General features: G+C 41.2%; 1 protein-coding gene across 2 annotated transcripts; it reads right to left on the reverse strand.

Moving 5' to 3' along the window:
- Window positions 1-463: 463 nt before the first annotated feature.
- On the reverse strand, window positions 464-24,861 carry tmem106ba (transmembrane protein 106Ba). 2 transcript variants are annotated; one of them, XM_010889890.4, is made up of 9 exons: window positions 24,817-24,861; window positions 15,154-15,239; window positions 4,024-4,237; window positions 3,732-3,795; window positions 3,449-3,608; window positions 3,197-3,337; window positions 2,233-2,282; window positions 2,090-2,143; window positions 464-1,946 (listed from the first exon to the last, which is right to left on the reverse strand). In XM_010889890.4, exons 3-9 carry the CDS (start codon window positions 4,223-4,225, stop codon window positions 1,826-1,828), a joined length of 792 nt encoding a protein of 263 aa, XP_010888192.1. In that variant the 5' UTR covers window positions 4,226-4,237; window positions 15,154-15,239; window positions 24,817-24,861; the 3' UTR covers window positions 464-1,825. The 2 variants fall into 2 exon arrangements, with proteins under 2 accessions (XP_010888192.1, XP_010888193.1); XM_010889891.5 differs by lacking the exons at window positions 15,154-15,239; window positions 24,817-24,861 and adding an exon at window positions 5,005-5,137.
- Window positions 24,862-25,086: the final 225 nt, after the last annotated feature.

A 25,086-nucleotide genomic window follows, 5' to 3' on the forward strand; every position in this document is an offset into this window, starting at 1 on the left:
TGTGTGCTCCCAGTCAGCCACACCTCCACTCCTGTCACCTGCCTATTTAATGCCTTTTTGACCTGTAGAGGGCACACCTTAAGAAGAATAGTGCAAACATTATAATCAATTATTAATCAAAAGAGGTTAAAGAATGGCTCCTACATTGTCCATTTGGAATGTAAGTCACACTGTTCACTGGAGCACTGTCATAGCCATGAGCCTGTCTTGTATTACATTAAAAGAGAGATCATGCTATTTTTAAGCTATTAAATATTAGACTTGGTGTATTTTACTCATTAGTTTTGTCAGTGTTTGATGGGTATACTGTCATTATACAAGCTAAATTGTCATCCTACAATTACACTGCTCTAAGGCCATTTTATTTCATTTGGCACCACCCTGTGACAGTGACCAGTACTGCATATTTCTCCAACCTGTGAGTTCTTCCCTAATCAAAAACAATCAATAAATACACCAAAGAAAAAACTCAAAATCTACTTTATTTCCAATTTCATGCAAGAAAAAACACAGCTAGATGTAATATGTGAATGGTTGTGGCCTACAAGATTTTCCACAGGAGTGCAGTGAAGGTACCTCAAATGAGGATTCAGCCCAGACTTTATACAGAGTAAATTTAGAACATTACATGGCACTTTGGAATATTTAACAATATATTGATGTGATTGTCCCTCCAAAGAGCAGTTCTATTATACAGTAGTAACAGATTAAACTTTCAACACAGTTGTACACATCTGATATTTCATCTTGGGCATTTCTGTTGTACTCAGTTTAGTCTTCTGTACATCACACACAACAGACTATAAAGATAATAAATGTTTAACAAATATAACAAATGGACACTTTTAGGGGCCACTGTTTCCCAACACCTAAAATCTAATAAAATAACTGATAAAAACCACTTTTTTACTTGCAAGGTTCAGAGATGAACATTGACAAAATTAAGGTGCAAAAGATACATTTTCAATATTCCAATTAAAGAAATAATTTTTTTTACAACAACACTGATGGTATTCATATGAAATTAAATTTCAAACATAAGTATTATATTACCTACGTTAACAAATAACATTTCTTTTAAAATGAACCTTTCAAACAATTGAAGAGCAACTGACAATTTAAAATAGGTTATCTTTTTGACTGATGTAGAAATACGAATTCCTCCCAAAGTGCTATAGAATCTGAATAAATTATGATTAGCTAAATGTTGCAATCAAATCACTAATAGATATATAAAAGAATAGGTCTAGTAGTCATTATAATTACCTTGACTTTCCCCCTACTTGATTTGTCACCTCAGAGTTAGCTCTAAATCTAACCACCGTTAGAGACTAATGGCACATCAGGAAGTAATATAATGTGCACAACTTCTTTGAAGAAAACAAACAGGGAATGTACAAAATGGAATAGAGAAATGTAATCGGAAAGTGTTTTGATGTTGTTAGTGGTGAATAATGGTACTGATGTCAAAACCAGTGTTCTGTCTCATTACTTTGCATATGGTAAGTTCCGATCTTAGTGGTCTAGGGATGTTAGTGGTACATATTTCATAATCAACAACTCCATGTAATACGTTCTGATGACCTTTCTGCCTATCCCAAGCTAAAGTGCATCTATATCTCACACCTCTACACACTAAAGTGGATTATTGCATTAGTAAAAGAAAACTATCACAACCTCAATAAACTCTCCCGAAAGTGTACATTGACACCTTCCTAACATCACGGTCTCAGCGACACACTTCCACCAGTTCTCACTTCCAAGTGTTCCGAAAGGAACTCTGAAACCCATTGACTGGCATCCATTATGGATCTTTTTCACTGCCTTACGGATACACTTTCACATGTCCGTGCAGTGAGGTGGTGTTGCCCCCACAGTCCACATACTGGTAAATCTCCTGGGAGACCTGTTCCGCGTGACCGAAGTAGTACGTGGTCACAGTCACCCTGAAAACCAGTCAATAGAAAGGTCTGTTTCCCCAAAATGGCTACCCACATAAAAGCCATCAGAGGTGTGATGAAAGAAACAGTATACAATGCGATATTAGTCAACTCAAATGGTTCACAGTGATATTTAAATGTGTACTTACTGCATCATGAGAACAATGTTGTGAACCTTTATGGACTCCAGCGTGCAGTAGTCGCTGAGGGATAAAACATTTAAAAAATGTAACAATGACAAGTCCACTGCCAAACACAGCATAAAATGTTTTACTTTTTACGAAGAACTTACAACATATAGCTCATCTCATCCGCAATGACTGTGGGGACCATGTAGTCAATCTGAAATAAACAATTAGTATGAATGGACATCCATTTAATTTCTGTGTGTATGGCCCTATCCCATCACTTATGTGTCTTATTGTGCCGGTCCGGTTATGTGCTGGACAAACTACATAACAAGTCACTTTTGAGGGTGCTTATTATCCTTATCCCATACTCACTGTGACCAACCCCCTCAGAACTAATGGGAACCACGTTCACATGGGTTTCACTACAAAAAGGTTCATTATCAGCTGCCTGGTTGTGCTGCCAGACTCTGCAGCAAAGTGGGAGGAACCATGATCTGCTACTGTTGAGTGAGAAGTAGGGCTGGCTAATAATTCGTAACTTTTTAAAAACATTTTTATTTTATATTTCAATAATGAAAATAGCTGTTTGTTATTGTTGATGTCGCAGCATTGCACATTTTGTGTTGTACACAAAGCTTCATTCGGTAAGCGTGCTTGCATAGTCCAATTTTAAACATCTGACCAGAAAACTGGAGGGCAATAAGGTCATACCCATTAGCGGCTCAGCTACTGGCTTTCAGAAGTAACTCTGTAGTCTCTACAGACAGAAATTGTCACCAAGAGGGCACTTACCACTTCTGTAATATGGAACAGTTTTTTACCTGACTGTAATAACAATATATAAAACACAATAGGTTGTGGTTTTTTTGTAAAGTATATTTTGAGATAATAATGATGACATAGATTTATCATCATTAATATCATATCAACGAAAAATCGTGAATATATCGTGGTGTAAATTTTGGGCCATATTGCCCAGACCTAGCAAGAAGGCACTTAAAGATGTCTGGACCAAAACATGAATGAACAACCTTGCGCTTGTCAAGCTAACCTCACTTGGTACAGTGGAATATAAATTGAGAAAAAAAACGTGTTGGTCTGAAAGATCACAGAATATAGACCCACCTGCTGCTTATCCAGTGGCATGATGTTAGTCACATTGCTAGTACGGGCCTTCCCAATCACTGTCTTAGAGAACTGCACTTGGGCGGTGATGTTGGTCAGGGACACGGCATAGTAGTTGTTATTTGTGATGTTCAGAGTGTTCTAGAAGAGTAGACACAGCACAGCAATAACAAGATTGTTACATTGCTCCAAATCTATGCCAATTCTTCAGTGGTAACAGGTGGTCAACAAACATCCGAGGAAGGATCTTACCGTGATGTTGAGATAGACAATCCGTTTGGCCTGGTCATAGGAGACAAAGGCAGACTTCACCCCGACATAGGTGACATCGATGGAGCGAGGGAACAAGAAGAACACAGCCAGGCCAGACAGCAGGAGGCAGAGAGACACAGACACGCTGACATACAGCTTCCTGCCAGAAGGAGGAAGGAAGCATTAGAGGAAGACACACTGCACGCAGACCACAGTGGCATCATCATTTCAAAGCATTCGATAACGTGACGTCTGGCTGCGGGAGACGAGATGAAAGACTCACGTTCTCCTCGGCTGAAGCCTCTGGTCACTGTACGGGATCAGAGCCACAAGCTGGTTCTCTTGGCCTGCATTAGAGAGGTGATGATGCAGCAGCTTACAGGGAATTCTGACATTTCTGTCTTGTCTATGTTCAGTGAAGGTTAGAGGTCACAACCTTCCCAGGGCTTTTAGTCTGACAATCAATTAATGCATATTAGGCATAGTATTATAATAATAATTATTATAGCAGATAATGAGTGTTTTTTGTTTTTTTCTCACGCTGTAGGAATGGTGTTTCATGTTCATCCCCTTACCTCGCGGTATTCTGCCAGTGCCCTGGCATGTGGGACATGTGACACTGTCTCTGCCCGTGAATTCAACATAAGGGAACTGAGACACGTCTCCATTCTTTCCATCCTCATCATTACGTATATCTACATACTCTGAACCAGTTGTTAAGACGGACTGGCTGTCGCTCTTTTCTTTCCCCTTCAAGTTGGAGTGAGAATTCCCCATTACTAGAGGAATCTGTGAATAAAATAAACAACATGTCTGTTTAGTAGTTGTACTTGGTAGTGTAATGTATTAAAGGAGAATTTGATCTTTACATGGCTACGATGTTACTTTATATCCAGTTATGGGTTCAGTTTACACACATTGTTTTAAATACTAATTCCACATTGTGTACTTCCATGTCTTCCTCTGTCATTATGCATACATGTTTTTAAGCCAATTCATTGGATTGGCCCCTTTAGGCTAACATTATGTTTATGCATTTTTGCATTGACTCTGCTTATTTAGTTTAGACGAATTTACACCAACTCCACCAAAAGCTACATTCTTTAATGCGCGTAACATCTGTGTAATGTAATCCAAGCATGAAGCAATTCAATGTATTTAAAGCTCTACAGAAATTTGTTCGGACCAAAGTTAAGTCTCGACCCAATATTCATAGTTCGCCTATGGCGGCCATACTGTGTTGACGACTGATGCAGTTAAGAACAACCTGTACCAGAAAAAACCCGTTCGTTGGGTTTCCATTTTAATCCAAAACCCTCGAATACATTGTGTATTTTCTCGATAATTTGTCGTATTCGTCGTCAAGTTATCGAAGCGGATTGATTGCACATATCCTGCCGAATACCATATGCCATTGTTAACGTTGATACAATTTGTAATTACGAAACGTTGCCCAGCCGGTTCCTTTCAAAATATCAAAGCAACACTGTGCCGTATAACACATGCACAGTTGAGTTTTACCATTCCAGCATTCATTATTGTAATAAACTACGTACCTTTGTTTATATTCACGCAGAATTTCTTGACATTAGCTTGGTAACGAACAGCCACTGTTGATGTCAATATTGTACTGACATGCGTACTGTACACGCCCGCTCGCTCTCTTCATTGGACAGACGTTGACTGTAATTATTGTGGTATGTGCTTGAAATGTTTTGGAAATAGCCTACTAGTGCGATAATTTTTATAAACCGAGTTTAAGTAGTGTTCATTTGTCTTTATGTTGATGGTACGTGTATACGTAAACGAGTGTTCTGCAAAAACTAGGACATATATTTAGAGCATACTTTAAATAGTAAATAACATTTACTATTTGTCATAACTGTCAATATCCTGGTACTTCATCCTAGTCTTGTCACGGAGAGACATATTGGCTTTCCAGGTTTTCTTCAAATGACAACTTTAAACGAGTTTGTCCCATGATTCCAAAAAGTTTCTGAGCCCATTTTATTCTGTTGCAGAGGCTGTGAAGGGTTGCCAGCCCATTTTATTCTGTTGCAGAGGCTGTGTAGAAGGGTTGCCAGCCCATTTTATTCTGTTGCAGAGGCTGTGTACCATTTGCAGCAAGCGCTTCAGTTTACACATATTGACGCAGAAGTGGGATAAATGGGGGACAAAATACATTTGTTTAGGTTGATTTGCTTCATGATTGTCAATGTTTTGTCTTTTGTTACCCATACTATACGGTGCTGTTTCTCTCTCTAGGATTTTTTCTTATTTAGTGTGAAGTGGAAATGTACATTTAAAATGTTTTTAGGCGACATTTGGGGATGTGGCCTTTACCTTAAAATAGGCAAAATAATTTTATTGAAAGGGAATTACATGTATTTTGTAAAATAATGTTCAAAAAAGTTTTGAAGAATGTCAGTATGCATTGTTTTTTTCATAATAAGTTGATGTATCTTGTAAGAACCTGTTTCCAAACAAGTTGGGACGCTGCGTAAAATGCGAATAAACACAGATTGCAATGATGTGCAAATGATTTATATCTGTATTTAATTGAAAACAATAGCATATCAAATGTTGAAATTGAGAAATTCTATTGTTTTTGGAAAAATACATGCCCATTTTGATTTTGATGCCAGCAACACATTTCAAAAGAAGTTGGGACAGGGGACATCATCTCTACTTTTAACAATAATCTGTAGTTGAAAAAAACTCTGGCACACTGTCCACATCACCTGCAGAATCAAAAATGTATTTATTAAGAACAACGTTTCGGTCCGAGGACTTTATTCAGGTAATACTCTGTAAGCATTTGGGAACTGAGGATGCCCGTTGCTTTAGTTTTTAAAGTGAAATGTTTTCCAATTTCTTGCTTGATATAGGATTTCAGCTGCTCAATAGTCTCCTATTTGCCCACGCAGTCTTTCACGTTCCCCTCCCCAACCTCACTTTTGACAGACCCTCCCTCTCTGGAATTATCATTTAATACCCAGTCATGTTACTGACCATTTGCCAATTGATTATATACACTGATCAGCCATAACATTATGACCACCTCCCTAATATTGTGTAGGTCCCCCTTTTGCCACCAAAACAGCTCTGACCCATTGAGGCATGGACTCCACTAGACCTCTGAAGGTGTGCTGTGGTATCTGACAACAAGACGTTAGCAGCAGATCTTTTAAGTTGTGAGGTGGGCCCTCCGTGGATTGGACTTGTCTGTCCAGCACATCCCACAGATGCTTGATTGGATTGAGATCTGGGGAATTTTGAGGCCAAGTCAACACCTTGAACTTGTTGTTGTGTTCCATCCTTCCCTCACTCGTGAACAAGACCCCTAGATACTTAAACTCCTCCACTTGAGGCAGGCACTCTCCACCAACCTGAAGTGGGCAAGCCACCCTTTTCCAACTGAGGACCATGGCCTCGGATTTGGAGGTACTGATTTTCATCCGAACCGCTTCACACATGAAAAACTTTTTTTTTTAATTGTTTTTGCAACAAGGTTGAGGTCCACATACAGTAGTTGAAATCAATCTCAATCTGTAGTCTACTGACAATCAGCTAAAACGTCAGATTTACTGTTTATCCCACCGTTTCTATTGATCTGTGTGCCAGTTATGATTTCATGTCTAACTGCCTGCCTGGTTAAACCAAGAGATGGATCTGTCTGTAGATCTTGGCCTATCTGTATCTTTGGGAAAGGCCCATGAGGCAACCTCAGAGATGATGAACCTAGCACATACTTTTACAAAGCATGTGTAGGTTTTTCTTTTGCAAGGCTATTTTAACCATTGTTTCTGTTGAAATGTTTGGACAATATGGATTTCAGTGCACCGGTTATTTTGATGCAGGCAACTGGCAATTTGGCAGCCTGCACTTAGCCGTACTAAACCCGGAGATTGTTGTGTCCAAGGAATGCATGCAAACTACTCAGAAAACTTTAATTGAAATATTTTTTGTATGTTTTTTCTGCAGGTAGATTCTTCAACACACTGCTCTGCTTTTCATACCTGGACATAGCCCTTAATGATTTTGTCTGCCCTGTTCCCATTATCTGTTTTTCTCATGTCTTGTTTCAAAATGACACTGAACTTGACATCTCAAAAACAACAGTTTTACACCAGTAATATAAAACAGCCTGACCCTTTAGTAAATCAAATCTATATTATTTTGTTGAAGTAGCAAAACATTTGTGAACTTTTTTTTATGCTAATGCTGTTTTGGCTCTGAACTTAATGAAAAAAAGGAGGAAGGCTTTCCAGCTGGTAGGAATGTGAAAGCTTTTTAGCACAGTTTAGTTTTGAACTTGGGAAGAGCTGGGAAGGAAAATGGCAGGATGTCCGGGAACAACAACCTTGGAGAGAAATCCAATGCTTTTTCAATCATGTTCTCCAGTTTTTACAACAGGTTAAAAAAATTTATAAAATGTAAAAAAATATCATCAAGCAGGTAATGTTAAAATGATGGGATTGAAAAAATCCCAACTGACCACTGTTCAAAAGTCTGCATACCCTTAGTTCTTAATACTTTAGCATTAATGACAGCGTGCAGTCTTTTGTAATAGTTGTCTATGAGGCTCCGAATTCTTGCAAGTGGTATAGTTGCCCGTTCATCTTTGCAAAATGCCTCCAGGTCATGCAAAGTCTTTGGTCATCTTGCATAAATGGGACGTTTGAGATCTCCTCAGAGTGGCTCTGTAATATTAAGATCAGGAGACCTGTGATGGCCACTCCAGAATCTTCTGCTGTAACCACTGGAGGGTCAACTTGGCCTTGTGCTGGAAAGTCCAAGAGTGTCCCATGTGCATCTTTTGTGCATAAGAATGCATATATTTTCTGATAATACGCTGCATTCATCTTGCCATCAATTTTCACAAGATTCCCCATGCCTTTAGGGCTCACACACCCCCAAAACCTAAGTGAGCCACCACCATGCTTCACATTGGAGATGGTATTCTGTTCACTATAGGCCTTGTTGAGCCCTCTCCAAACTTAGCACTTATGGTTGTGGCCAAAAAGCTCTACTTTGGTCTCGTCACTCCAAATTACAATGTGCCAGAAACTGTGAGGCGTGTCAAGGGCATATTGTGACAATGGCGCAGTAAAGCCGCCTTTCTGGCAACTTGACCATGCAGCTCATATTTGTTCAAGTATCATCATATTGTGCTCCTTGAATCAACTACATAATCTTTTTCCAGAGCAGCATGTATTTCTCCTGAGGTTACCTGTGGGTTTTTCTTTGTATCCCGAACAATTCTTCTGGCTGTTTTGGCTGAAATCTTTCTTGGTCTACCTGATCTTGGCTTAGTATCAAGAGATCCACAAATTTTCCACATCTTAATAGGTGATTAAACAGTACTGACTGGCATTTGCAAGGCTTTGGATATCTTTTTATATCCTTTTCCATCTTTATAAAGTTCCATTACCTTGTTAAGCAGGTCTTTTGACAGTTCTTTTCTGCTCCCTATGGCTCAGTATCTAGCCTGCTCAGTGCATCCACATGAGAGCTAATAAACTTATTGACTATAGACATACACTAATTGCAATTTAAAAAGCCACAGATGTGGTAAATTCACCTTTAATTGACATTTTCACCTGTGTGTGTCACCTTGTGTGTCTGTAACAAGGCCAAACATTTAAGGGTACTGTATGTAAACTTTTGATCAGGGCCATTTGAGTGATTTCTGTTATCATTATGATTTAAAAAGGAACTAAACAACTATGTGGTAATAAATGGCTTCATATGATCACTATCCTTAAATAAAATATATTTTTTGTGCATATTTCCATACATATTTTACATATTCTCAAAATCAATGACAACATTTCACAATCTCTGCCAGGGGATGCAAACTTTTGAGCACAACTGTATATACTGAATATGGATACTAATTTAGATATACATTATTTGCATGACAAACAGTAGGTCAAAATATAATATCGTCATGGTAAAGAACATCAATTTCCAAAATGTTTTGCCCCAATTCAGGGTGCATTTCAGTACACCCTCTCTTGAATTAAATTTACACAATCCTTGCACAAATAGTGACCATGCACCCACTTTAAAGTGGATGTATAAATTAACATGTACACACACATACCACTGACATCCATTCACAGCATCACATGGATGAACTGAGCCTGTTCAAGGTCAGAGAAAGAGCGTGTATTTATATATGACTTAGTACTTGTTGGACCCCGTTTTACTTGAAACTCAGCATTGTTTTTTTTTCCTTGCCAGCCTTCTGTAGAGCCCAGGTTTGTTGAGCACTAGTGATATTGTGGTCACATGCCGCATTGACCATTCTTTGCCATAAAGGCCTGAAGCTCCTTCAAAGTTGTCATTGGCTGCTTGGTACAGTAGCTTCTCTGATTAGTGTCTTCCTTGCCCGGTCATCCAGTTTGGTGGGACGGCCTGATCTATGCAAGGTCTGGGTGGTGCCACACGCCTTCCACTTCTAAATGATGATGTTAGCTGTGTGCCAAAGGATGGACAAAGCCTTTGAAATGCTTTTATATCCATCTCCCAACTTGTGCCTTCCCACAACTTGATCTCATAGATCTTTAAGTGGGTGATTTGCTTTGAATTGCACTACTAAGCACTGTGGTCCTCTGTGAGCTACTGCTTTTATTCTGAAATAACTTCTGAAGTCACTACACGTGATCACAGATGGAAGCCAATTAACTTAATTTGTGATCTGGAAGGGGGTTTGTTATACCTCAGATAGTTACAATTGCAATTGCAATTCTAAGGGGATGTTTGCTTATCCAAATAGGGTATTTTAGTGTTAGACTGTGTAAAAATGCTGTGAGCAGGCCTCAACTTTGCATTAAAATGGCAAGAGGAAAGGATCGAAGTGACTTTGAAAAAGAATGAAGCCGATGTGAATCATTATGCTATAGCCTTCGCAGTCACCAGGCCTGAACCCAATTGATTACCTATGGGAGATTTTGGACCGACATGTTAGACAGCGCACTCCACCATCATCTTCAAAATACCAAATGACTGAATATCTTTTGGAAGAATGGTGTTCAATCCCTCCTATAGAGTTCATGCGACTCATAGAATATATGCCAAGGCACATCAAAGCTTTTATGGCAGCTTTTGGTGGCCCAAAACCTCCCTGAGACACTTTATGTAGATTTTTCTGGACACCACTCAAGCGACATCGATAGACAACTAACTATGCTGAAACAAGGCAGCGTCCAGCCCACAAAGATGTCTCCTACAACACAAGCCCAGTGGGGCACATAACCGGACAGAAAGATCACATCAGTGACTAAACTTAAGCTCAGCATGGCAAAAAAGACTAGGAATTCTGATATCAACACCCTCAGGGACAGACAGCCATTGAATCAGCCCTTGTCATAGTGTCAGTGGCAGAGTATCCCAGTGGAGAGAGGGGAGCCTGCCAGGCAGAGACAGTAAGGGTGGTTCATTAATCCAGAGCCTTGCCTTTCACCTTCACACCCTTGGGCCAGACTAAACTCAATCATAGGACCTAGTGAAGAAAGGAGTCTTTATTGAAGACAATGGGCCTATCACAACAAACTTTGGCCACTAGATTAATGCCAACTGACCTCTCTGTAAACCATGCTTGGCATTTCATTTGTCATCTGTCTGTACATTTGTCATCTGTCTGTACATACACACACTACTGTTCAAAAGTTTGGGGTCACTTAGAAATGTTCTTGTTTTCCATGAAAACCTACTTGAAATTAGTTTGAATAGGAAATGCAGCAAAATGAATAGGAAATATAGTCATTGACAAGGTTAGAAATTATGATTTTTAATTTAAATAATAATTGTGTCCATCAAACTTTGCTTTTTTCAAAGAATCATTTGCATCAGTTACAGCCTTGCAGACCTTTGGCATTCTAGTTGTCAATTTGTTGAGGTAATCTGAAGAGATTTCACCCTGTTCTTCCAGAAGCACCTCCCACAAGTTGGAATGGCTTGATGGGCACTTCTTACATATCATACGTTCAAGCTGCTCCCACAACAGCTCAATAGGGTTGAGATCCGGTGACTGTGCTGGCAACTCCATTACAGACAGAATACAAGCTGATTTATTCCCTAAATAGTTCTTGCAAAGTTTGGAGCTGTAATTAGGGTCATTTTCCTGTTGAAGGAGGACACTGCCTCAAATCAAGCGCCATCCACAGGGTATGGCATGGCACTGCAAAATGGAGTGAAAGCCTTCCTTCATCAAGATCCCTTTACCCTATACAAATCTCCCACTTCACCAACAACAATGCACCCCAAGACCATCACATTGCCTCCACCATGCTTGACAGATGGTGTTAAGCACTCCTCCCACTCCTCTTTCTATTCTGGATAGAGCCAGTTTGCGCTGTTTTGTGAAGGGAGTAATATATACTGTACGAGATCTTCAGTTTCTCTGCAGTTTCATGCATTGAATAGCCTTCATTTCTCAGAACAAGAATAGACTGATGAGTTTCAGAAGAAAGTTCTTTGTTTCTGGCCTTTTGAGCCTGTAATCAAACCCAGAATTGTTGATGCTCCAGATACTCAAATAGCCAAAAGAAGGGGTTCTTTAATCAGTGCAACAGTTTTCAGATGTGCTAATGTAATTGCAAAAGGGTTTTCTAATGATCAATTAGCCTTTTAAAATTATAAACTTGGATTAGCAGACACAACGTGCCATTGGAACACAGCACTGATGGTTGCTGATAATGGGCCTCTGCACACCCTTGTAGATATTCCATTACAAATCAGCCATTTCCAGCAACAATAGTCATTTACAACATTAACAATGTCTACACTGTTAAATGTGATGTTATTTAAATGGATTTTTTTTTTTGCCTATCTTTCAAAAAACAAGGAAATTTCTAAGTGACCACAAACTTTTTAACTGTAGTGTACTGTATGTGTTTGATAAAACGTAGTGTGCATTTGTATGTGCTAGTGGAGGATGATATTGATAGATAATGAATTACTCTTTCTGAAAAGAACACTTGCAAAAACTTAGATATGAAGTAATGCACCATAATTAATTTAGTTTCCTGGGATAAAATGATGCAGTGTCTTTGATAACCACATGATGGCAATGTACTGTTAGAAATAGAAAAAGATTAAACTTGTGCATTGAAGTCTTTTTCACCACTTTGAGTAAACATAAACAACTGTCGTTTTATATTAGTTTACAGTAACTTAACCACTGTACTTATTTCCAAGAGCGATACTAAATTATGTGGATGTCATAGTGAATCAAATGCTTTTGCCCTAGCTATTCTTTAGTCTGGGCCTCATTGGCATTTCAGCTAGTTTCGTCATTGTGTCCATGCTAAGTAAATTAAAGACAGCTCCAAGCATGACACTGTCAAAGACAATTAACTTACACAATTAACTCCATCTGTTGATGCTAATGAGTAGAATGCAGTAAAATATTACTAAAATGCAGACTAATGCCAAAGCAGTCTTCAGAAGCAAAAAAAAAATAAACATTTAGCAAGCCCAGAGAGAACAAGACATGCTCTCCTCCACTTTTTTATCTAAAACACCTGGCACTAGGCATCAGCAGTGATTTGGGTCTGGTTACAATGAAATCTCGTCATTAGCTTTTCCCCTTGAATAAAATACAAAACACCAGCAAGTGACACTGAGATCACAGAAGTAATTATTTATGAGAACATGTTGCGAGTGGCTTGTTCATATCATTTTCCTTCACTTAAAATACTGCATTGGTTTATCCTATGAACTTTGGCTTTGAATTGCAATGTTCTGGTGTTTCTGTTTTGTGATTTGCATGTCTGAATACCCCAGAAGTTTTTTTTTTTATCCTTTCAAAGTTGCCAAAAGACATTGAAACTAGTCACTTGTGTTGCTTAGGTTTAGGTTTTCAAGACTAACCACTCTTAATAATAATCATATTTTTATATAACTTAATCCGGATTACAGCCAGTACGGCAAAACCTTTTGCTCCAGTTTCTAGAGGCAGGTCTTTCAGCGCTGCAGGTCCAGACAGACTGCAGTCTGCAGCTGCCTGTGTGTCACTGATAAGGCCTCAGGGAGATGCCCAAGGTCTGCCCTCTTCAGGTGTCTGCACTTCAAACTATTAGTATCTGTGTAGGCAGTGCCAATTACATTCTCATTGCAGAGGTGAGGTGGAGATGTCGATTATTCATTTGCTACTTCCTACATGTGTTATTTAAGCTGCCATTCATAAACCTACTGATGAAGCAATAAGCCATGAATGTTACTTGATATTATCAACCACATAATGAGGATGGGGTATTTAAACATGTAAATACAAAGCTTGCTTTCTTCCTTTACATTTCTAGAACTGACCTTTAGGTCTGTATTTTATCAGTCCCAGCCATACGCATTTAGAACACTATAAACAAAAACCTGAGGTTGGGAATAAACTGTCAAGCTTAACTTGGTAGGAGCTATGCAACATTAGAAATGAGACAAAACTCCTAAATGATCACTTAGCCAATAATATTATCATCACTTTCAGTTAATTGCCATGTTCATGTTTTTAATTGCTCAGTAACTATTTCAAAATCGAACGGCAATTAAATATTAACATTTCTAATCCCTCTGCGATGTGTTAGATCCAGTTTACATGACTTGATAATTGCAGACAAAGTCAAAGGCTTCTGGGAAACAGAGACCCAAATGCATGAATATTAGTTGTCTTGATTATTTCAGCATGCTGGTTGAATCATCGTAATTTTGTAATTAAAATAGACAGTGAATTTCATTTTTACCTTTCTTCTCTCAATCATCACGAAGAGTATTCACTTGCTTTCCTTTCTAAAACTCCTCCTCACTCTGAGGGGTGTAAAACTGGTCCCAACATGTGTCCAAGGTCAATTACTTAGCCACTCATCTGAATGGCTTCACATTAATCTTGTTTTTGGAGCGTCAGACCAGCGGTTGGATTAACATGCCACTCTATTTGTGTTTGCTCACAGCTGCTATGCGGCGCCATCGTCCTCCTGTCTGGGACTAAGACTGGAGGGAGGGAAACTGACTTGGGCCACGTGTCCATGGCCTGGTCGCTAAGTTTTCAGCTTTACTGTGTATTCATGTGATTATTGTAATGGTACGGTATGTGTGATTGTGTAGATAAGGCAGACATCATGTTGCGCTTTGTGAGCTAGGGGAAAAAGGAATGTGATTGCATTCACTCTAATCTCTGTGATGACGTTTTAATTTTTTAATTTGCGGAGTGTTTTGAGGGCAACAGCGGATAGAGCTGTAGGAAATGAAAACAGAGCAGGCAGTTTGGTTGTAAGTCATGGCAATGTCTGGTCAACCTGACCCACTGGGTCTGTCTTTGTGTGGACTCTCTGAGGCCGCCACCTGGGGCCACGTTTCATGTTTGTCTGGGACCTTGGCTGTGCCTTCTTGCTCCACATCTTCCTACACATGCACATACATACACTCACTCTCAAGCTTACTAATACACACTCTCACACCCATCTACACCCTCTACTACTACTACTACTACTACTCCTTCTACACTGGGACACTGCTCTAATTCCTTCCCATGTCTCTCCTCCTCGACAAATGATTGGTGTTGAGGGGTTAATGAGCAGCCCATGCAGGCATGTGGACATGCACACACACACACACACACACACACACACACACACACACACACACACGCACACCAGAAACACACGCACACCAGAAACACACGCACACTTGTCAGAACACATTACCACTAGGTCAGGTTGCTCCTGTCAGGGTTGCTATGGCAGCACTCATTGAAAAGTTTCCGGCTGTAGGCACTTCTTTTAGGCTGCTCCTGGAAAGAAAAGAATAAAACAGCCACAACAGTCAGAGGTGTCATATGTAGAATCTGAGGCTGCATTATTATGATTACAAAATGCAGGCTTGTGCTGTAGGCTACATGTTGTACACAGATATCAGAGAAAATGATTCATGCATTTGAAATATATATTTGAATTCTTTCTGAATGTTTTGTAGTTTGTATTACACAGTTTTTTGTAACAAGATACTTTTTTGATCATTTAGCAACCCTTTCATCCAGAATGACCAATATTCAGTCATTCAACTACATTAAATAAACGGCAACGTATCTGTCAGTTTAAAAAAAAAAAAAAAAAAAAATCCAGGGAGCTCACAATATTTATATTTCAATATTAAACATTTATTTGGAAGTTTTTAGGAGTGTGTATAGCTCTGGCGTATATACTACAGTATATAGCAACATAGATACCGGGTTTTGAAACAGGATATGTCTTGAGAAACTATGCACTCGACAGAAGATGCTCCTGAACAAGGAGAACAAGACAAGATAAAGCTCCACCCACTTTTCCAAATACAACCTGGATACCATAAAAGGGACATGGACAGGCCACTAACTACCCTGAGACAAGGCAACATCTAACACACAAAGATCTCTCCTACCACACAAGCCCCAATGTGGCACATTACCATACAGAAAGAACACATCAATGACTAAACTTAAGTTAAGCATGGCAAAAATAGACTGGGAATGACGAACCCTGCCAGGGACGGTAAGCCAGTGACTCACCCCCGTCATAATGTCAGTGGCAGAGTATCCCAGTGGAGAGAGGGGAGCCTGCCAGGCAGAGACGGTAAGGTTGGTTCATTAATCCTGAGCCTACTGGATCTACTGAAGAAAGGAGTCTTCAGGGAAGACATTGGACCTATCGCATCAAAGATTGGCCACTAGATTAATGCCAGCTGACCTCTCTGTAAACCATTAATACATAATAAGCCCACTTGCCCAGCATATCTTATTTGCAAGCATCCTTGGCAACCCCTCGACTGCTCGCTAATAAGGATGTCAATGTTGTGTTTTAATGCAATCAAAAACAATCTAGATAATTTTGTCCTCCTTTCCAATATGGTGGTATATCTTGATAAACATAATCCATACTCTACATACAGTGGAGAGAACAAGTATTTGATACACGGACGATTTTGCAGGTTTTCCCACTTTCAAAGCATGTAGAAGTCTGTAATTTATATCAAAGGTCCTCTTCAACTATGAGTGATGGAATCTAAAACAAAAATCCAGAAAATTACATTGTATGATTTTTAAGTAATACATTTTATTGCATGACATAAGTATTTGATACATCAGAAAAGCAGAACTTAATATTTGGTACAGAAACCTTTGTTTGCAATTACAGAGATCATACGTTTCCTGTAGTTCTTGACCAGGTTTGCACACACTGCAGCAGGGATTTTGGCCCACTCCTCCATACAGACCTTTTCCAGATCCTTCAGGTTTCGGGGATGTCGCTGGGCAATACGGACTTTCAGCTCCCTCCAAAGATTTTCTATTGGGTTCAGGCCTGGAAACTGGCTAGGCCACTCCAGGACTTTGAGGTGCTTCTTACGGAGCCACTCCTTAGTTGCCCTGGCTGTGTGTTTCGGGTCGTTGTCATGCTGGAAGACCCAGCCAAGACCCATCTTCAATGCTCTTACTGAGGGAAGGAGGTTGTTGGCCAAGATCTTGTGATACATGGCCCCATCCATCCTCCCCTCAATACGGTGGAGTCATCCTGTCCCCTTTGCAGAAAAGCATCCCCAAAGAATGATGTTTCCACCTCCATGCTTCACGGTTGGGATGGTGTTCTTGGGGTTGTACTCATCCATCTTCTTCCTCCAAACACGGCAAGTGGAGTTTAGACCAAAAAGCTCTAATTTTGTCCCATTAGACCACATGACCTTCTCCCATTCCTCCTCTGGATCATCCAGATGGTCATTGGCAAACTTCAGATGAGCCTGGACATGTGCTGGCTTGAGCAGGGGGACCTTGCGTGCTCTGCAGAATTTTCCATGACGGCATAGTATGTTACTAATGGTTTTCTTTGAGACTGTGGTCCCAGCTCTCTTCAGGTCATTGACCGGGTCCTGCCGTGTAGTTCTGGGCTGATCCCTCACCTTCCTCATGATCATTGATGCCCCACGAGGTGAGATCTTGCATGGAGCCCCAGACCGAGGGAGATTGACCGTCATCTTGAACTTCTTCCATTTCTAATAATTGCGCCAACAGTTGTTGCCTTCTCACCAAGCTGCTTGCCTATTATCCTGTAGCCCATCCCAGCCTTGTGCAGGTCTACAATTTTATCCCTGATGTTCTTACCCAGCTCTCTGGTCTTGGCCATTGTGGAGAGGTTGGAGTCTCTTTGATTGAGTGTGTGGACAGGTGTCTTTTATACAGGTAACAAATTCAAACAGGTGCTTCTTAAAGAAAAACGAACTGGTCTGTGAGAGCCGGAATTTTTACTGGTTGGTAGGTGATGAAATACTTATGTATATACAGTGGGGAGAACAAGTATTTGATACACTGCCGATTATTTGCAGACAAAAATCCAGAAAATCACATTGTCATCATCCTCTTCCGCTTATCCGGGGCCGGGTCGCGGGGGCAGCAGTCTAAGCAGAGATGCCCAGACTTCCCTCACCCTAGACACTTCCTCCAGCTCTTCCGGGGGGACACCAAGGCGTTCCCAGGCCAGCCGGGAGACATAGTCCCTCCAGCGTGTCCTAGGTCTTCCCCAGGGTCTCCTCCCGATGGGAGGGGACCGGAACACCTTCCCAGGAAGGCGTTCAGGAGGCATCCGAAACAGATGCCCAAGCCATCCCAGCTGACCCCTCTCGATGTGGAGGAGCAGCGGCTTTACTCTGACCAAGCTTCTCACCCTATCTCCAAGGGATCGCCCAGCCACCCTGCAGAGAAAGCTCATTTCGGCCGCCTGTATCCGGGATCTTGTCCTTTCGGTTATGACCCAAAGCTCATGACCATAGGTGAGTGTAGGAACGTAGATTGACCGGTAAATCTTCACTACGACAGACTGATACATCGACCGCATTACTGCAGAAGCTGCACCGATCCGTCTGTCAATCGGTTTTTGCCTCCACAACCACCCGGGCTGCAGTCCGCTTGGCCTGCCGGTAACCGTCAGCTGCCTCAGGAGTCCCACAAGCCAACCAGGCCAGATAGGACTCCTTCAGCCTCGACAGGCACCGGAGACCTTACGGCCACAGCTCAGAGCGGCCACTTCGACAATGGCGGTGGAGAACATGGTCCACTCGGACTCAATATCTCCAGTCTCACTCGGGATCCAGTCGAAGCTCTGCCGGAGGTGGGAGTTAAAGATCTCTCTGACAGGAGACTCGGCCAGATGTTCCCAGCAGACCCTTACAGTACGCTTGGGCCTGCCGAGTCTGTCCAGCTTCCTCCCCCGCCATCTGATCCAACTCACCACCAGGTTGTGATCAGTTGACAGCTCCACCTCTCTCTTCACCCGAGTGTCCAAGACATACTGCCACAGGTCAAATGAAACAACAACAAAGTCGATCATCGACCTGCGTCCTAGGGTGTCCTGGTGCCACGTGCACTGATGGACACCCTTATGCTTGAACATGGTGTTCGTTATGGACAAACTGTGACTAGCAAAGAAGTCCAATAACTAAACACCGCTCGGGTTCAGATCAGGGGGGCCGTTTCTCCCAATCACGCCCCTCCAGGTGTCACTGTCGTTGCCCACGTGGGCGTTGAAGTCCCCCAGTAGAACGATAGAGTCCCCAGTCGGAGCACTTTCCAGCACCCCTCCCAGAGACTCCAAGAAGGTCAGTAGGCACAAACAACAGTGAGAGACCTATCCCCGACCCGTAGGCGCAGGGAAACGACCCTCTCGTTCACCAGGGTAAACTCCAACACATGGCGGCAGAGCTGGGGAGCTATAAGCAAACCCACACCAGCCCACCGCCTCTCACCATGGGCAACTCCAGAGTGGTGAAAAGTCCATCCTCTCTCAAGGAGTGTGGTTCCAGAGCCCAAGCCGTGCGTAGAGGTGATCCCGACTACCTCTAGTCGGAACCTCTCAACCTCACGCACGATCTCAGGCTCCTTCCCCGCCAGCGAGGTGACGTTCCACGTCCCTAGTGCTAGTTTCCGTGTCCAGGGATCGGGTTGTCTAGGACCCCGCCTTCGACTGCCGCCCGATCCTCTCCGCACCGGCCCCTTATGGTCCCTCCTGTGGGTGGTGAGCCCACGGGAAGGCGGCCCCACGTCGCTCCTTCGGGCTGAGCATGGCAGGGCCCCATGGGGAAAAGCCCGGCCACCAGGCGCTCGCGTACAAGCCCCAACCCCGGCCTGGCTCCAGGGTGGGGCCCCGGCTGCGCCATACCGAGCGACGTCACGGACCTCAAAACGTTTCACATCATTAAGGGGTTTTGAACCGCTCTTAGTCTGACCCGTCGCCTAGGACCTGTTTGCCTTGGGAGACCCTACCAGGGGCATTTAGCCCCAGACAACATAGCTCCTAGGGTCACTCGGGTACTCAAACCCCTCCACCACGTTAAGGTGTCAGTTCATGGAGGGGAATCACATTGTATGATTTTTAAATAATTAATTTGCATTTTATAGCATAACATAAGTATTTGATCACCTACCAACCAGTAAGAATTCTCGCTCTCACAGACCTGTTAGTTTTTCTTTAAGAAGCCCTCCTGTTCTCCACTTATTACCTGTATTACAAAACAAATGAAAAGATGTTGGAAGACGCCATATGTCAAGCATGGTGGAGGCAATGTGGTGGTCTGGGGGTGCTCTGATGGTTGTGAAGTGGGAGATTTGTATAAGGTAAAAGGGATCTTGAAGAAGGGAGGCTATCACTCCATTTTGCAATGCCATACCCTGTGGCCAGCACTTGATTGGAGCCAATTTCCTCCTACAACAGGACAATGACCCAAAGCACAGCTACAAACTATGTAAGAATAATTTTGAGAAGAAGCAGTCAGCTGGTATTCTGTCTATAATGGAGTGGCCAGCACAGTCACCGGATCTCAACCCTATTGAGCTTTTGTGGGAGCAGCTTAACTGTACGATACATAAGAAGTGCCCATCCTGCCAATCCAATTTGTGGGAGGTGCTTCTGGGAGCATCAGGTGAAATATTTTCAGATTACCTCAATAAATTGACAACTCGAATGTCAAAGGTCTGCTAGGCTGTAATTGCTGCAAACGGATAATTCTTTGACCACAAACTTTTGAGGTAGTACAGTATGGTCAGTTAGGTGTGGAAATAATAATGTTTTATTATTTTGGCTTAAAGTGCTGTCTTTTAGCTTTAATTTCAGGATATTCACATCCAAATTGGAGGAAGGGTTTAGGAATGACAGATCTTTAGTATGTAGCCCCCTCTTTTTCAAGGGACCAAAAGTAATTGGACAATTGACTCAAAAGCTGTTTCATGGACAGGTGTGGGCTATTCCTTCGTTATTTCTTCTTTAATTAAGCAGGTAAAAGGTCTGGAGTTGATTCCAAGTGTGGCATTTAGATTTGGAAGATGTTGCTGTGAACCCACAACATGTGGTCAAAGGAGCTTTCAATCCAAGTGAAACAGGCCTTCCTTAGAGAGGAGGAGGAACATAAGGAGTGGCCAAATCAACAGGTACATTCTGAGAAAAAAAGAACACACTGGTGAGCTCTGCTGGTGAGCTCTGCAACACAAAAAGAAGAGGATGTCCACAGAAGACAACAGTGGTGAATGATTGTAGGATCCTTTCCACTGTAAAGAAAAACACCTTCACAACATCCAGCCAAGTGAAGAACACTCTCCAGGGGGTAGGCGTACCATTATCCAAGTCTACCATAAAGAGAAGATTTCACAACAGCAAATAAAGAGGGTTCACCATAAGGAGCAAACCATTCATAACCCTCAAGAATAGAAACGCCAGATTAGACTTTGCCAAAAAACATCTAAATAGCCAGCAGAGTTCTGCAACAGCATTCTTTGGAGAGATGAAACTAAGATCAACCTGTTCCAGAATGATGGGAAGAAAAAAGTATGGAGAATGCTTGGGATGGCTCATGATCTGAAGCATACCACATAATTTATAAAACACGGTGGAGGCAGTGTGATGGCATGGGCATGCATGGCTTCCAATGGCACTGGGTCACTAGTGTTCATTGATGATGTGACAGAAGACAGAAGCAGCTGGATGAATTCTGAAGCATATAGGGATAGATGTCTGCTCAGATTCGGCCAAATTCAGTGAGGTTGATTGGACTGCGCTTCACTTTACAGATGGACAATGTTAGAAATCGGCGGTTTCGTATAGTGGTCAAATAATGTAGAACCCGTATCAAATCGAGGGAGAAGTTCGCTCACATTTATTGGAAAATTACAGCACAGATGTCATTCGGTGAACATTCCATTATCTTCTCATTGTAATGTTGGTTAACATCTAGCCTATACATTAAGGGCGTTTCTAACTAAGACCATGTTTTTAGAAGTCAACCCCCATCCCATATGGCCATCCTAAACATTCCTGTCATTAGAGCACAACCTACAGAGAGATAATCTAAACAGAGAGGTTTCTGTTGTTCTCATTATCTAGGCACATTCACTTCCAATGAAATGTACATTCATATTGTAATTGTTAATGCTCACATTCTACAACAATAACCCAAAACATACTGTGAAAGCAACCCAGGAGTTTTTTAAGCCAAAGAAGTGGAATATTCTGCAATGGCCAAGTCAATCACCTGATCTCAACCCAATCCAGCTTGCATTTCACATGCTGAAGACAAAACTTAAGTCAGAAAGACCCACAAACAAACAACTGAAGATAGGTGCAGTACAGCCCTGGCAAGGCATCACAAAGGAGGGAACCCAACATTTGGTGATGTCCATGTGTTCCAGACTTCAAGCAGTCATTGCCTGCAAATAATTTAAAATGAACATTTTGTTTATGATTGTATTATTTTGTCCAGTTACTTTTGAGCCCCTGGAATAAGGGGACTGTGTATGAAAATGGTTGCAATTTCTTAACGTTTCATATGACATTTTTGTTTAACCCCTTGTATTAAAGCTGAAAGTCTGCACTACAGTTGCATCTCAGTTGTTTCATTTTAAATCCATTGCGGTGGCGTACAGAGCCAAAATTATGAAAATTCTGTCAGTCCTAATATTTCCGGACCTAAATGTGTGTTAATTGTAACAATATCTAAATATAGCCTGATAATAATAATTATAAAACTAAGAATGTATCAAAACTAACGTGTTCTTCAGTATGTATCTTCCAATGATAGGGAACTTTGAGTTATTACCCAAAGAGAGCAGAACTCATCTTTCCCTATGTCCCACTCCTCCCCCACATCTAAAACGGCAGCTTAGACAACTACCCCATCGTCAACTACCTTGTCCTTATTTCCACAGAGCACAGAATATACTCGGTGATGTGCTTTGGGTCTCTGCGATTGTGAAAATAGCAATGCTGACTGTTTTGAGTACAAGCTATCTAGCTCTATTCCTGTGTTGATTAGAAATAGAAGGAAAATAGAAGTTGTTTATAAAGTAAACATGTCTAATCTGTTGACAGTAACAAGTCAACCTACTAGTCCAGGAACGCCTATTACATCTATTAAGCAGGCTTTACTTAATATCAGATCTCTCGCCAACAAATCATTCTTGGTAAATTACATTATAATATCCTACAACTGAGATTTTATGTTTCTCACTGAAACATGGCTAACAGAAGATTGTAGTGCTATTGTTCTTAATTAGACAGCACACGAAAAATGTGGTTAAATGAATACGTGTCTAAATGGTAGGAAAGGAGGAGTGGCTGCCATATTCAAAGATACATTCCAGTGCAAAGAAAATACACATGCTAATGATTTTTTTTTTGAATACCTCTGTTTTACATTGAAGGGTGCCCCCAATTTTTTTTTCTTAACTATTTACAGACCTCCACGATATTCTGCAAATTTTATTGATGATTTTGCTGAACTACCCTGTTATATCGGTTGATTACCATGGTCGACAAGCTTACAAACCTCCTAATGCAGATAGCATTAGAACTCATGTCTACTGTGAAATTAATGAATTTGCGTGTTTCTTTTGTTAAAAAATGTAAAGTATTTGACAGACCATCAGAACTACACAGTCTAACAATGACACTGTACCGTCATTATGACCACTAAGACCTAATTTGGTTATTATGTCGTAATTTAATATAATTGTTCAAAAATCCCTAGAAGAAACAGTTCAACACAGAATAACTATAGACTTGTATCAAAACTCCCTTTTATAACCAAGATCATTGAGAAGGTAGTCTTCAAACAACTCAGCAATTTTGTGAACTCAAGCGGTCTCTTAGACAAATTTCAGTCAGGCTTCCAACCTCACCACAGTACTGAAACGGCCCTGATAAAAGTTTTAAATTATATACGGCTGAATACTGATACCGATAAAATAACAGTTCTGGTTCTATTAGATCTCAGTGCAGCATTTGACACTGTAGATCACAGAACAGTTCTAGATAGGCTGGAAAATTGGGTAGGACTCCCCGGGACAGTCCTTAATTGGTTCAGATCTTATCTGGATTGCCGGAATTACTTTGTCACCATTGGTAATCATGAATCTGATAGGGTGGCATGCAGAGTTCCCCAGGGATCAGTTCTTGGACTGCTTCTGTTCAATCTCTATATGCTAACCCGGGCCAAATTCTACAGAACACCAACATTACATGATACTCAAATATATATGGCTATCGAATCGTATGACAACAGCTCAATAGACTCACTGTGTCACTGCATAGAGCACATAAATACCTGGATGAACCAAGAATGTCTACAATTAAATCAAGATAAAACAGAATGTGTTTGGCAACAAAAATAAAATAACTAGCATTAGTAAAGTGCTCGATTCTCAGGCACTAAAAACCAGGGACCAAGTGTGTAATCTTGGTGTCCTCATAGACTCAGATCTCACATTTAACAGTCATATCAAAACGGTCATCAAAACAGCATTCTATCATCTTAAAAATAAAAGCCAGAATCAAGGGCTTGGTGTCCCAAAAAGACCAAGAGAAGCTGATCCATGCTTTTATCTCTAGTAGGGTTGACTACTGTAATGGCCTCATAACTAGACTCCCCAAAAAGTCTGTAAAACAGCTGCAGCTCATTCAGAATGCTGCTGCTAGAATGTTAACCAGGACCAAGAGAACAGAGCACATCACTCCGGTTCTTAAATCTTTGCACTGGCTTCCAATCAGTTACAGAACAGATTTTAAAGTGGTAATTTTAGTTTAGAAATAAATTAATGTTTTAGGCCCTGAATACATTTCTGATTTGTTTGAATGAATATAAACCGAGCAGGCCTCTTATCCATGAACACAGGTCATGTAACACTTTAGTTGTGTAGCGTTGGAGGAACCAGGCGCAGGCAGAGATCACGTTCGTTGGTTTTAATGAACAACAACAAACCAAACACGAACGGAAAACGAAACTAACTACTGACTGAATGAAATAAAAGTGCGCAACATGCGTCTTAATAATCAACATTCAACAGTACATTAAACAACACTCACCGATTAACAACCAGACAGCGACAGCAACAATGATCCACAATGTGGGGAGCAGAGGGGAAACATTTAAACACATACAAACGATACAAATTGGGACCTGGTGTGAAAGATGGGAAACATGTGACAGTCCGGGATGTGTTTGTGAGATATGGGAACTAAAGAATATATGGCACGGTGGCGCTGCTGCTCAACGCACCATGACAGGTCAGCTAATAGAGCCCAGAGTCCAATTGGAAAAAAATACCAGATCTTTGTCATGACCCAAACATATAC

Source organism: Esox lucius, chromosome 20, assembly GCF_011004845.1.
Source record: "Esox lucius isolate fEsoLuc1 chromosome 20, fEsoLuc1.pri, whole genome shotgun sequence".
In the NCBI taxonomy this organism is placed as follows: domain Eukaryota; kingdom Metazoa; phylum Chordata; class Actinopteri; order Esociformes; family Esocidae; genus Esox; species Esox lucius.

Excerpts from the sequence above, each read along its gene's own strand:
- tmem106ba (XM_010889890.4), bottom strand. The coding sequence starts at position 4,225 with ATGGGGAATTCTCACTCCAACTTGAAGGGGAAAGAAAAGAGCGACAGC. Across the intron at positions 2,283-3,196 it reads TGCCACTGGATAAGCAGCAG|ATTGACTACATGGTCCCCAC; the intron begins GTGGGTCTATAT and ends TGTTTATTTCAG. Across the intron at positions 2,144-2,232 it reads GATGAGATGAGCTATATGTT|CGACTACTGCACGCTGGAGT; the intron begins GTAAGTTCTTCG and ends TTTATCCCTCAG.